General features: G+C 41.5%; 2 protein-coding genes across 6 annotated transcripts in view; both read right to left on the bottom strand.

Moving 5' to 3' along the window:
• The window catches only part of pkd2 (polycystic kidney disease 2), a 913849-nt gene that overhangs the window by 424687 nt on the left and 475464 nt on the right, over positions 1 to 13698 (bottom strand). The gene's annotated exons all lie outside the window — the stretch shown is intronic.
• Positions 1 to 13698, bottom strand: part of uso1 (USO1 vesicle transport factor) — a 120621-nt gene that overhangs the window by 31537 nt on the left and 75386 nt on the right. For 2 of the 4 annotated variants that reach the window (XM_028802766.2, XM_051928125.1), the window contains 3 exons: positions 11326 to 11480; positions 10314 to 10519; positions 3437 to 3457 (listed from right to left, as the gene is read on the bottom strand). In XM_028802766.2, coding sequence (XP_028658599.1) covers positions 3437 to 3457; positions 10314 to 10519; positions 11326 to 11480 — 382 coding nt within the window. The remainder of the gene's footprint in view (positions 1 to 3436; positions 3458 to 10313; positions 10520 to 11325; positions 11481 to 13698) is intronic. The other 2 variants (XM_051928126.1, XM_028802770.2) reach the window with 1 other exon arrangement.

The following is a 13698-nucleotide window of genomic DNA, read 5'->3' as shown; positions in this document are numbered from 1 at the left end:
AACTTTTCTCTCATTTTGGTTCTGTACATCACCACAATGAATTTTAAATGAAACAACTCCGATGCAGTTGAAGTGCAGACTTTCAACTTTAATTCAGTGGAGTGAACAAAACGATTGCATAAAAATGTGAGGCAACTAAAGCATTTTTTTAACACAATCCCTTCATTTCAGGGGCTCAAAAATAATTGGACAATTGACTCAAAGGCTATTTCATGGGCAGATGTGGTCAAGTCCGTCGTTATGTCCTTATCAATTAAGCAGATAAAAGGCCTGGAGTTGATTTGAGGTGTGGTGCTTGCATGTGGAAGATTTTGCTGTGAACAGACAACATGCGGTCAAAGGAGCTCTCCATGCAGGTGACAGAAGCCATCCTTAAGCTGCGAAAACAGAAAAAAAACCCATCTGAGAAATTGCTACAATATTACAAGTGGCAAAATCTACAGTTTGGCACATCCTGAGAAAGAAAGCAAGCACTGGTGAACTCAACAACGCAAAAAGACCTGGACGTCCACAGAAGACAACAGTGGAGGATGATCGCAGATTCATTTCCATGGTGAAGAGAAACCCCTTCACAACAGCCAACCAAGTGAACAACACTCTCCAGGTAGGCGTATCGATATCCAAGTCTACCATAAAGAGAAGACTGCATGAAAGTAAATACAGAGGGTGCACTGCAAGGTGCAAGCCACTCATAAGCCTCAAGAATAGAAAGGCTAGATTGGACTTTGCTAAAGAACATCTAAAAAAGTCAGCACTGTTCTGGAAAAACATTCTTTGGACAGATGAAACCAAGATGAACCTCTACCAGAATGATGGCAAGAAAAAAGTATGGAGAAGGCGTGGAACAGCTCATTACCCAAAGCATACCACATCACCTGTAAAACACAGTGGAGGGAGGCAGTGTGATGGCTGCCAGTGGCACTGGGACACTCGTGTTTATTGATGATGTGACACAGGACAGAAGCAGTCGAATGAATTCTGAGGTGTTCAGAGACATACTGTCTGCTCAAATCCAGCTAAATACAGCAGTCAAATTGATTCATGATACAGATGGACAATGACCCAAAACATACAGCCAAAGCAACCCAGGAGTTTATTAAAGCAAAGAAGTGGAAAATTCTTGAATGTCCAAGTCAGTCACCTGATCTTAACCCAACTGAGCAGGCATTTCACTTGTTGAAGACTAAACTTCAGACAGAAAGGCCCACAAACAAACAGCAACTGAAAGCCGCTGCAGTAAAGGCCTGGCAGAGCATTAAAAAGGAGGAAACCCAACATCTGGTGATGTCCAGGAGTTCAAGACTTCAGGCTGTCATTGCCAGCAAAGGGTTTTCAACCAAGTATTAGAAATGAACATTTGATTTCCAGTTATTTCATTTGTCCAATTACTTTTGAGCCCCTGAAATGAAGGGATTGTGTTAAAAAAATGCTTTAGTTGCCTCACATTTTTATGTAATCGTTTTGTTCACCCCACTGAATTAAAGCTGAAAGTCTGCACTTCAACTGCATCTGAGTTGTTTCATTTAAAATTCATTGTGGTAATGTACAGAACCAAAATGAGAAAAAAAGTTGTCTCTGTCCAAATATTTATGGACCTAACTGTAAATGCAAAGAATTATTAATATACCAGAGTTGAAATAAATAAGATGGCATATTACCTTTAAACTGGAAAGATTGTAGCTACACACGTGTCTATTAAAGGAGACATTTGGTATTTTAAGTCAAAGTTGCTTCTTCACGTCATTGGCCACTTTATTAGGTACACCTGTTCAACTGCTTGTTAACGCAAATATCTAATCAGCCAATCACATGGCAGCAACCTGGTGCTTTCAGGCATGGAGACATGGTCAAGACAACCTGCTGAAGTTCAAACCGAGCATCAGATTGGAGAAGAAAGGGGACTGAAGTGACCTTGATGTGCCAGTAGGGCTGGTCTGAGTATTTCATAAACTGCCTATCCACTGGGATTTTCACACACAACCGTATCTAGGGATTATAGAGAATGGTCCAATAAAAAGGGGCGAAAAATGCCTTGTTGCTGTCAGAGGTCAGAAGAGAATGGCGAGACTGGTTCAAGCTGACAGAAAGGCAACAGTAACAAAAATAAGCACTCGTTACCACCGAGGAATGCAGAAGAGCAGCTCTGAACACACAACATGCTGAACATTGAAGCAGGTGGGCTACAACAGCAGGAGACAACCACACTGGGTGCCACTCCTGTCAGCTAAGAACAGGCAACTGAGGCTACAAAAAAACAGGTCACTCATTAAGAAAAGGGTTAGAATGAAAACCTGCAGCCATGGTGGTCCACCAGGACCCCAGGACTAGATCACAATTCTAGTGGGTCACAAGTTTATCTTTGTGCTGAAGCCCTCGATCAATTAGTCACTGACTGGATGGGACTTTGTTGTTCTGAATGCACAAATTGGTCAGATGTCTTGCTGTCCCAACGCCCACTTTGTTCTTTAGTTGTTCCTGCTGTGACACTCTCTCTCTCACTTCTATCTGTCCTTTCTATTTAAGGTACCCGGGCACAACTTCCGTGTTTGTGCACCTCTAAAATCAAGACTTCAGAATGGACGGAAAGCACGGAAGCACCTGTGTTACCCTGGGAAAAAATGACTAGTGCTGTGAAAAGAATCAAAGATAAACCAAAGGTCAGTAAGTGTGTCTTGGGCAAAAAGGACTGCTCAGCTACAATACCAGCTCACTTTTCACAAAAATCAGAATTGTCTTCATTCATTTCGTCACAATGACATGGCAGGTTTGAGGAGTTTATAGCATACGTCTGGACTTCTCTGAATGACTGAGTCTGCCATATTGAACTGGCCATTAATAAATGGAGAAAATGAAGAACTCTATCACCATCTTATATAGGAAAATAAGTTCACAAAGTGCATGAACGGAACAAAAAGCACACAGACTGATTGTATCAAGTGTTACAACATCAGTACTATAAAAAGAATCATTACATGGACTGCCACAGTGAAACAAAATCAAGAACATTTAAAACAAACGTAATTGCACTGTAGTCAGCATTATACAATCAAGGCTTTTGCTAAACAGAAAATGTAAGCAAAAAGCTTTAATCCAACGGTAACCCTTGTCCACTACCTTCTATTTGATACCAGAAGCGATTTGAAGGATCCAAATGTCACCAGCTCTAAACTGTCCATCATTAGGAAAATCAAATGAATGAGACTCGGTACGGTGAAAGCAAAAGAGTTATAATCATTGAAAATGCACAGCTCCTCTCCCAGAATCAAAAGTTAAATGCTGCCACAGTGAAACATAAAAAAAAAAGTGTGCCCAGAAAGCCAAGCAGGTTAGAAAAATAATACCACAGGCAGAAATTAGTGCGGCCAAACAAAACCACAAAGGAGCACCCTGCTCATTGTAAGTTCACTCAGGTGTTGCTGCACAAACACAAACTTACCTTCCGGGTGATCTTATCGCCCTGAAAATTACAGAGAGATTGCCGTTTAAGCTGCGCACTTAAACTCATCACACATTGACAAGCCTGCCATCGTGTCTCATATGGCAAAGAAAATCTACACTGCAGACACTGAGAAGTGGCCTGGCGTTCACAAGGCCACTCTGTAAGCATGAAGGGCAAAAGAACTTACATGGAGCTGCAGACAGACACTGGTGAGCACAGACTCCTGGAATAATGTGGACTGGCCCTGTTAATTTGTGTAACGAGAGCAGTCGATGTGAACCCACTTTGCCACCATTTGTCTGCACATTTAGTGACAGGAACACAGGGAGCCAATGCCTTACCAGGCAAGAAATCATCAGGATCAACAACACACACTCACAAGAGCAAATTTACAGTCACCAATTAACAAGTATAATTTGGAATGAGAGAAAAAACTTAAACACGGGCGCATCAGTGACAATGAGTTGGGCATTGCATCTTTTCATTATTACCACGCTTATTTTAACTTTACAAATCTTGTAATCGATATTTAACCCACTTCCTATTATCCAAATTTTGCACACTTACTCACTTCCGATGACAATGCATGAATCAATAATCAGTTTCACTAATTGATCAATTAATCCATGTTAACTAAGAAATGAAATTTTCACATGAAGAATAGTTCAAGATTTCACCAATAGATGGCGCTAGCAACGGCTAGAAATATTAAAGGAAGTGTTAAAATATTGATTACAAAATTATACTAAAACAAACCCAATTCTAAAAAGTTGAAAAATAATAATAATTCATAATTCATGTATATATAAAAAAAATTAAAAGCCACACTTATAATAAATTAAAAAGTGTAGTAAAAAGTAAAAAATAAGTCTCTCATACATCACTCATAAAATAAAAGCGTGGGCGCTTTTGCTAAGATTTTAAGAAGTGTTTTTTTGAATGTTGATTGATGAAAAGCACCCACGCTTTTATTTTATGAGTGATGCATGACAGACTTGTTTACTTTTTAATTTAATATAAGTGTGGTTTTTAAAAAGAATTTTTTTATATATACATTATACTATTATAGATAGATAGATACTTTATTAATCCCAATGGGAAATTCACAGATTATTATATTATATATTATTAATATTATTATTATATTATATATTATTATATTATTTTTTAGCAAGCAAAACTACTGTAAGAGCCATTTTCCTAGTTGTATAAGAAAGATGACAATGCATAATCTATGGGAGGTTCCTATAACTCTCGTAAATAGAATTGTATTGGTATATTCTTGCCATTTCTAACAGCTTGGAGTAAACGTTATTCTTCAGTTAGTGACAGCCTTGCCATGTGTAAGGTGTAGAGGCATGCGGTTTTTAACCGTGATCGCGCACGTGACTCTGCTTTAAGACCTACGGGTTCTTTGAATGCGTGAAGTAACACGTAAACAAAACTTGTTTATTTAAGTACCGTATCGCACGGTCAAGGCGTACAGAAGAAGAAATTAAGACCTTTAAGTATAGAAATAACTAATAAGTTAGTTAACTTAAAAAGAATAAGTTTTTCAAGAAAAGCTAAGTTTATAGAAGATACATTTTTTCCTTTTTTTCTACATGTGTAATTATTTTCTCTTTTATTCTTGTGTGGATTATTTGCTTTTAACTTTCACTAAATATTTTAAAACGAACTTTTGGACTGCGAGAATTCTTTTGACACGCGTTTTAACCATGGTGCTTGACAACACCTTATATTTCGGCAGCTACAACTACATTCTGTCATTACTTTGTTTAAGCAGATACCCAAATCAGCTTCACAAAACTGGCCAGTGTATTGTGTTGGCATGTTGGGTTGATGGTGGTTGTACTACGAGTGCCCGCATGTCGCTATATGATTTGCAACTTCAGACTTCAACTGCAAATAAGTTGGATCAACCGCTGACTTTTTCTGAAATTTTAAACACCATAGTTTCACTGCAAAGGAGGAAAAGGGCAGATCAAGGCAGGTATCGGACAGAATCTTAGGAAACTTAGAATCCTCAGGTGGCGTAAGTGGGTCCTGTGATGGACTGGCACCTTCTTGTTCAGAGGTTATAAAATAGCAGTTTAAAAATAAAGGAGGCGTCTGTTTAATTTAATTGGGTACCTGCTTAGGCGGAGTGGTGGCTCTGAAGCTAGAGATCTGCACTGGTAATCGGAAGGTTGCAGGTTCAAATCCCATAAATGCCAAAAGTGACTCTACTTTTGTTGGGCCCTTAAGCAAGGTCCTTAACATGCAATTGCTCTGCCCTGGGTATGACGTTAATCTGCATCCAGTGCTGCATGTAGGCCCACCAGCCTGCAGGGAAAAACCTGGGGGTTGGTGGCAGAACTGGCACTCTAGCCATCATAAGCTCACACTGTGCCATTCCATCTGAACTAGTGTGGTCTGAGGTGTCGCATGTTGCATGGCTGCACTGGGGGTCCTAATCTGGGATCCTGAGCTAGTTTGTCATGTGGTGGGTGCAGGAATACGCTCCATCAACGCCTGCTCCTAACCTCTTTCTCTAACTTTGGAAAATGAATATACAGAAATTCAATTTGAAAAATGGCAGACTTCTCTTTTCAAGTTTAACTCAAAATGAAACGATTTACTCTTACCCTGTGGGCTTTCAAGAATTATACTCTGGACCTGGGGGCATTGGTTCTTCAGCATGGCTGCACTCAGGTCCTAATCGGAGCTGGTGGGTAAAGCAATGTGTTGTATCAGTGACTGCTCCTAACCTTAACATCCCTAACTGTTATGAAGGGACTTGTAATGGTATTTAAAAAGTGTTATTTGGTCACTGATTAAGTTGAAAGTTTTGAATGGTGGAGAGATCACACTGGGGACTCCTCATTTAACAAATGGAATAGTTGTGGTCAGTGTAGAGTTGACTTTGGTATCGATATCAGTTTTTGGACTTCAGTAACGGTACCAAAATGGCTCTAATGCAGATAACTGATAACTCCAAATCCCCAATTCAAACCCATCTTTCTCCGGCCTTCCTGGTGTGCTGCCTGTTCGCGTTTAACTACACGCCGCTTCATTCTTGATAGTCGTGTAGTTCCAATCGCAAAGGGGGTGGGTGTCCCCATGAAGTCCCGATGACATCAACGCAATAAGGGGGCACAAAAGCACTGAAGCCTGATACTCCGAGGCCTCCCTACTGATAACCATGAACTCCAGATCTCAAAAAGGGATTATTTTCCCCAGTGAAGTCCCAATCACAAAAGGGCTGTGAGGAACCCATGAAGTTCCAATCAAACTGAAGCAATGTGGGGGGCAGATGGGGGAATTTTGGGGGTCAAAGCAATATATCCCTGTGAAATTCTGACTTCACAAAACATGCCATTTAATAACAGTAGTAATGTTTGTTGGGGACGGGGAAAATGATTGAGAAGAAAAACGACATTTACTTACAGTACCAAAACTCCCAAAATGCTGATATTGTACCACTTTAAAATTTGGGTTGCTCTGTACTATAAGTGTCAGTATACCACACAACCCTAGTTCAGTGACTGGCATACAAGTTTACCTTGAAAGAAGAACAGTTGGTCGGTGGATAGTTTGAAGTTTCTTTGCAGGTGCCCATATACAGTTAAACAGAAGTCCTCCCTTATATAGCTGAGGTTTAGGGAATGACAGCATTGTGGTTAGCACTGCTGCCTCATGGATCTAGAATCCTAGCTTCACATTCAGTACAGGGTAGTCACCCATGAGGAGTCAGCATATTCTCCCAGTGTCTATCTACATGGGTGTTTCTCCAAATGTCCTGGCATTGCACCCACACCAAGTTAGTTTAACTTGTAATTTAAAATTAGCCGTGTGTGGCTGTAATGTCAGGGTCACAGAGCCCTGAAGCCTGAGCTCGACTAAATGCTTTTGCAAATGTTACCCCCCCCCCCCACCCACCCATTAACTTTACTATTGCTAGATGAAGCCAATATTTCTTGAATACAAAATATACAGTCATATGAAAATATTTGGGAACCCCTCTTCATTCTTTGGATTTTTGTTTCTCATTGGCTAAGCTTTCAAAGTAGCAACTTCCTTTTAATATCTGACATACCTTATGGACACAGTAGTATTTCAGCAGAGACATTAAGTTTATTGGATTAACAGAAAATATGCAATATGCATCATAACAAAATTAGACAGGTGCATAAATGTGGGCACCCCAACAGAGATATGACATCAATACTTAGTTGAGCCTCCTTTTGGCCTCCTTAACGTATGCAGTTAATGGATGCTTTTGGTGAGATTCCATATACAATAAAGATAGATGTTTCAGTTTCGTCTTCAAATAAAAACAACAATCCTATATCATGTACTTCCATTTTTTTGCTTAAAATGCAGACATTCTACAAGTGGCACCATAATACATCTGTGCATCTTAGTTTTTCATGTATAACTATGCAAAGGACAATAATTCAACCAGAAATACCAATTTAAAATAAAAAAAGTATTTCAGCGTTTAGAGATGAAGAGAAATAAATAATAAATTTAGAAGTTCAGTCTGTGCCATGAGGTAACAGGCAAGTGTTGTAACACAGAACAACTTTGGTTTTGCCAGAAAATACATAATTGGCAGCTCCGCCATTGGCGCCCAGTTCCCTCCATAAATGAGAGCAGGTTCAAACTGAGCACAGGTGGTAGACGTGAAACAGTATGGAGATGCCACGATGAATGTTATGCAGCCTGAAACATCATCCAGCGTGGCCTGTTGGTCGCTGGGTCAGTGATGGTCTGAGGAGGCATATCTTCTAAGACTCGCACAGACCTCCATGCGCTAGGCAATATTACTTTGTCATGCAGTTAGGTACCGGGATAAATCCTCAGAGCTTACACTGGTGCAGTGAGCCCCGACTGACAATGCCCAGTCTCATGTGGCCAGAGTGTGTAGGCAGGTCATTGACAACAAAGGCACTGATGCCAATGACTGACCCACACATTCCCTAGATCTTAATCCAATTGAGAACCTCTGGGACATTATGTACTGATACATCAGACACCACCAAGTAGCACCACAGGCTGTCCAGGAGCTCACTGATGCCCAGATTCAGGTCTGGGAGGAGATCCCCCAGGATCCCATCCTCCATCTCATCACGAGCATGGCCAGACATTGTCGGGAGTGCACACAGGCATGGCGGCGGCTATACACACTACTGAGTCACACAAGGAGTTGCCGTGATGAAATTAACACACATTTGATCAGTCTGGGATTTCAATTTTTGACTTTGATTTTCGGTGTGGTGTTGAATCGACCCTCAATGGGATTGCGATTTTGGTTTCCACTGACCGTTGTTACATTACATCATTACACAGGATTACTCAGTAAAAAATTTCCACTTGAATATTTCATTCGTCAAGATCCAATGTGTGGTTTAAGTGTTCCCTTCATTTTTTTGAGAAGTGTAAACTGCGGTAAAATGTATATGGACAGCTACTGTTCTGATCAACAAATTTTTATGCTTTATAAAAACTCAATAATCACTTAAATCTAGCGACGTCAAATCAAGTGAACAAATCTGGACAAGGGGCTCTTGGTCAGAACTTTATTTCTATAAGAAAACTAAACAGAGCTCACAACATCATATCACATAGTTAGTTCCGGCGCCGCCGAGAGTGGTAGCCTTTTCAGCAGCTCTGTGTATGACTGTATGTGTTTGTGTACTTTTCTACTTTTATTATTCTATTTTTATTTATTGATCACTCCTGTGAATTTCCCCTTGGGATTAATAAAGTATCTATCTATCTATCTATCTATCTAACAAGTGGGAGTATGCCAACAGTATACTCACCCCAGCGTTTAATGTGCTCCCTGGGGTGCGTATGTGCGCACAGGCGTGTACGTGGCTATAATGTTCGTCTCTGTCAAGTTTCACTTGCTGATCTACTTATCCATTTCACACAAACACTGCATCAATTTTCAGGTCAGAGACTGCAAGTTGTTATATGGTGGAGTGAACGAGCAACGGAGAAATGATGTAGGGATAGTGGTAGCCAAAATAGTTTTTAGGAACATCACGACAGTCTAGACGACAGCAGACCATTCAGCCCACCAAAGCTCGCCAGTCCTAGCCACTTAATTCCTCCAAAATAATATCGTCGAGTTTTGGAGGTGTGAGGGATGGCCGACAGTTTATCCCGGCCAGCACCCCCAGGCCGCTAGAGGGAGTCCTCCCTGCAACATGGAGGTGCCTCGAATTCCCGCAGGGCATTATGGACAATGGAGTTCGGCTGCACAGCCCTGCTAGATACCGTGGGGGACGCTGCAAGGAGGCACGAGTGTTTCTATTATAGCCCGGATGTACTACCTCGTCAAGGGGATGGAAGAAATGAAGTACTTCCGGGCTGAAGAAAAAAAAGAAGAGTTTCCATCTGACCTGGAAGTGCTATGGAATCACATGGACCGAGGGACAGAAGCACTTCCGGGTCGAGGACTATAAAAAAGACTGTGGGAAACCCAGCAGACGGGGCCAGAGTTGGGAGGAAGTGCAGCAGAGCTGCTGGGTGGAGAGGAGGATTTATTATTGTATTGATTATTGGTTATTATTATAGTATTATTGAGTATTGTGGAGGTGCTTTGTGCACAATATTACAGAAATTAAATTAATTTCTTATATTTTACCTGGTGTCTGGATGTGTTGTCTGCGGGGTTCACGGGTCAACAGCGACCCCTGCTGTCACAGTGGTCAATAAACTCCTACCGTTTACCACACTACTTGGTCACTTATTCTATGTGTCTGTGATTCTCTGTGTGAACAAAAACTTCCTAGTTTCTGCAAAATGTTCCCTTACAAGTGCCAAGTGTTCACAAAAGTCATGGAGGTTCCTCTTTGTGACGCGGTGTCAGCGTACGTACCTGTGACAAGATGTTGGTGCACTGCTGCAGCAGCGATACCGGTGGGTTGCCAAGACTTGTTGCCAGCTGTACCCTCAGGAGCTGCTCTTTCTGTGTCAAGTTATCTTGCAGTGCGTGTGCCAGCGCCACAGCTGCACACCAGTTGGAGAGCGAGTCGTTGGAAAAAAGACCACCGCAAAGCAGCTGGCCTGCAGATATTGAGTTGGCTGTAAAACAACAATCCGCTGATTAATTTTACATTTTTCTAAATAGTACAAAAATTATAAGACACTAATATAAATCAGGGGTCGCCAACTCTGGTCCTGGAGGACCACCGTGGCTGCAGGTTTTCATTCTAACCATTTTTTAACGAGTGCCCTGTTTCTGCTAATTAACTTCTTGTGAATTCATTTTAATTGAATTGCTTTTTTAAGATTTGCTCCCATGAATTTCTTCCTCGTTCCTCTGCTTCATTTCTTTCCTTAAATGGCACCCAAAAAGAAATGAAATGTGAAGTGAGGGAGCCAACAGAAGACCACCTAAGTCAGGGCCTCAAACTCCAACTAATTTCACCTCAACCAGCTGCTTAATGAGGCGCCAATTCTTGTCGTTAATTAAACTTGTTCTTTAATTCTGTGTCGTGTTGCATTAGCAGACATTTCTGAAATTTTTGATTTTCTCTTTCTAAGAGCACTGAGGACCTGAGCAGATCAACATTCCTGAGACCCTCACCGTTCTTTATGTTCAGATCTTGTATGATGGACACCAGTTGTTTTGTCTCATTTTGTATCTCATTATTGGAAAAAGAAACAATTAAGGAGTCCGAGTCTTCAAGAGCAAGTAAATTACAATTAGTTCAAAAGACGTTAATTAACAGCACAAACAGGGCACTCATTAAGAAAAGGGTTAGAATGAAAACCTGCAGCCACGGTAGTCCTCCAGGACTGGAGTTGGCGACCCCTGATGTAAATTATCTTGTATTTGCCCGTGCTCCCAACTTTTACAATAAAATAAGTGGCTAGAGTAACATTACCATCTATGGTTGATGGCAGCAGAGTTGAAACAATCTCCCCCTGACCCTTTTGGTTCTTATACAGGAAGCACTGGAAACAGTAGAGGACAGCACAGCGAAGAACAAATGGCTGTCGTTCATTCACCATAGACATCAGTAAAACCACAATCGCAGGTCTGTGAAGAACAAAAACAGCAGATAAGCTCTTTTCAACAACTGAAGATTCTCATTTTTAAATGGAGAGTCGGCCTCATAACCCTTTAAAACTTCAGAACAATTAAAACAGGCCATTCATCAGATTTTGGCCAGCACAGTGGCGCAGTGGAAGTGCTGCTGCCTCACAGTAAGCGTGTTCTTCCCATGTCCGCATTTCCTCCCAGAGTCCAAAGACAAGCAGGTCGGGTGAACTGGTGACACTAAATTGGCCTGTGTGTGTGTGTGTGTGTGTGTGTTTGCCCTGCCACGGAATGGCGCCCTGTCCAGGAGGGCTTGTTCCTGCTTTGTACCCTATGCTAGCTGGGATAGGCTCCAGCTCCCCAAAAAGTAACCCTGGTGTGGGTTAGAAAATGACCTGACATTCATTACATTTCCTCTGCCATGAATCTGCCCACATCTGAATGCAATGCAGGTCCATCTGTAACGACAAGGCTGTCTGCCATTCCACTTACTGTACTTTAGTATCATCAGCAAACGTAGCCAGCTTGTGTGTTAACATCATTTAAACACTCTAGAAACCACAACCCGTAAGGGACACCACTTTCAAAAATCTTTTAGCCTCCTTAGAGTTACGTTTACCCCAGGAGAAAATGAGCCAAAAAAGCTGAATTTTTTTAACAAGAAAAATCAAGTTTATTACACGTAACAGAAACCTGTAAATACTAAAACATCACCATAAGATTGTGTCGAGTGTCCACTGCTGTATCGACGCAGATTAAACACCCGTTTTTCATGTGATTATGTTTTAAAAAGTATCAACGCACAGCCCCAAGTTGCAATCAGGACAGAAGACGTGTGTTTCTTTCGCACATTTCTTATCATTTTTTCTGTTGCTTGCATATGAGAGGGCAGAATGTCAGTTCCTGATCTACATGATCGACGCACCCCTTGTCCTATGGTATGCTACCAAAACACGAGGCGGAGTGACTATCAGATTTTCCACCCCGACATGAACATTGACAGTTGCCTCATTGTGAGCAGTGCTGAGGGGGCTAAAGGTCTGCTTGTCCTTACACTTGATTGCAATCATTATGCCTTTATGTCACACAGCTACTGTCCCACCACAGTAATCATGCAAAACAAACTCACCGGGCCTGTCATGGCAGTTTGGCTGTACAGTGCCGTATCAACAGTTAAACGTTTTGTGTCAATGTCTGATGACCAATTCATGTCGTCATCACTATTGTTCGATTCGAATGATGGTTCATTATCGGTGCATACTAAAACTGCCTTTACGGCTTTTTGTTTTCCATCGGAGGCTCCACCTCACTCGTGAATATCAATGAGTTACCATAAAGTTTCTGAAAGCACAGAAAAATTCTTCTTTTTTTCCCCCCAATATGACATAATTTTCATCAACTAGATGGCAACAAAACGAGAGAAAAAACGAGAGTAGAGACCAGGTTGAGGAGACCCCAGAGAAGTGGAGATATGAGAGGAGAGAAATGAAGGTCAGTAGGACCACCACGACAGAATACATGTGAACATCAACAAAATGACAATTACAGGAGACCTTTCAGTCCATCAGGCTCATTTGTTTAGCTAATAGCTAAGCTGTCCCAATATCTCATCCCTGTCCCTATAAAGGTGCTCTGTAGCATGAGTATGGAGCAGGTCCCTGAAGAGGAATGAAGGTCAGTAGGACCACCAGGACAGAATACATGTGTGTGAATTAGAGGGAGGTCAGTGGAATGGTGAGGATGCAGGGAGTAGAGTTGGCAAAGGTGAAGGAGTTTAAATACTTGGGATCAACAGTACAGAGTAACGGGGATTGTGGAAGAGAAGTGAAAAAGAGAGTGCAGGCAGGGTGGAGTGGGTGGAGAAGAGTGTCAGGAGTGATTTGTGACAGACGGATATCAGCAAAAGTGAAAGGGAAGGTCTACAGGACTGTAGTGAAACCAGCTATGTTATATAGGTTGGAGATGGTGGCACAGGAGACAGAGCTGGAGGTGGCAGAGTTAAAGATGCTAACATTTGCATTGGGTGTGACGAGAATGGACAGGATTAGAAATGAGGACATTAGAGTGTCAGCTCAGGTTGGACGACAAAGTCAGAGAGGCGAGATTGTATTTGTTTGGATATGTGCAGAGGAGAGATGCTGAGTATATTGGGAAAAGGGTGCTAAGGATTAAGAGCTGCCAATTAAGAGGAAAAGAGGAAGGCCTAAGAGGAGGTTTA

The sequence above is a fragment of the Erpetoichthys calabaricus genome, chromosome 5, assembly GCF_900747795.2.
Source record: "Erpetoichthys calabaricus chromosome 5, fErpCal1.3, whole genome shotgun sequence".
NCBI classification, from domain to species: domain Eukaryota; kingdom Metazoa; phylum Chordata; class Cladistia; order Polypteriformes; family Polypteridae; genus Erpetoichthys; species Erpetoichthys calabaricus.
This window is presented reverse-complemented; position numbering and strand designations above follow the sequence as displayed.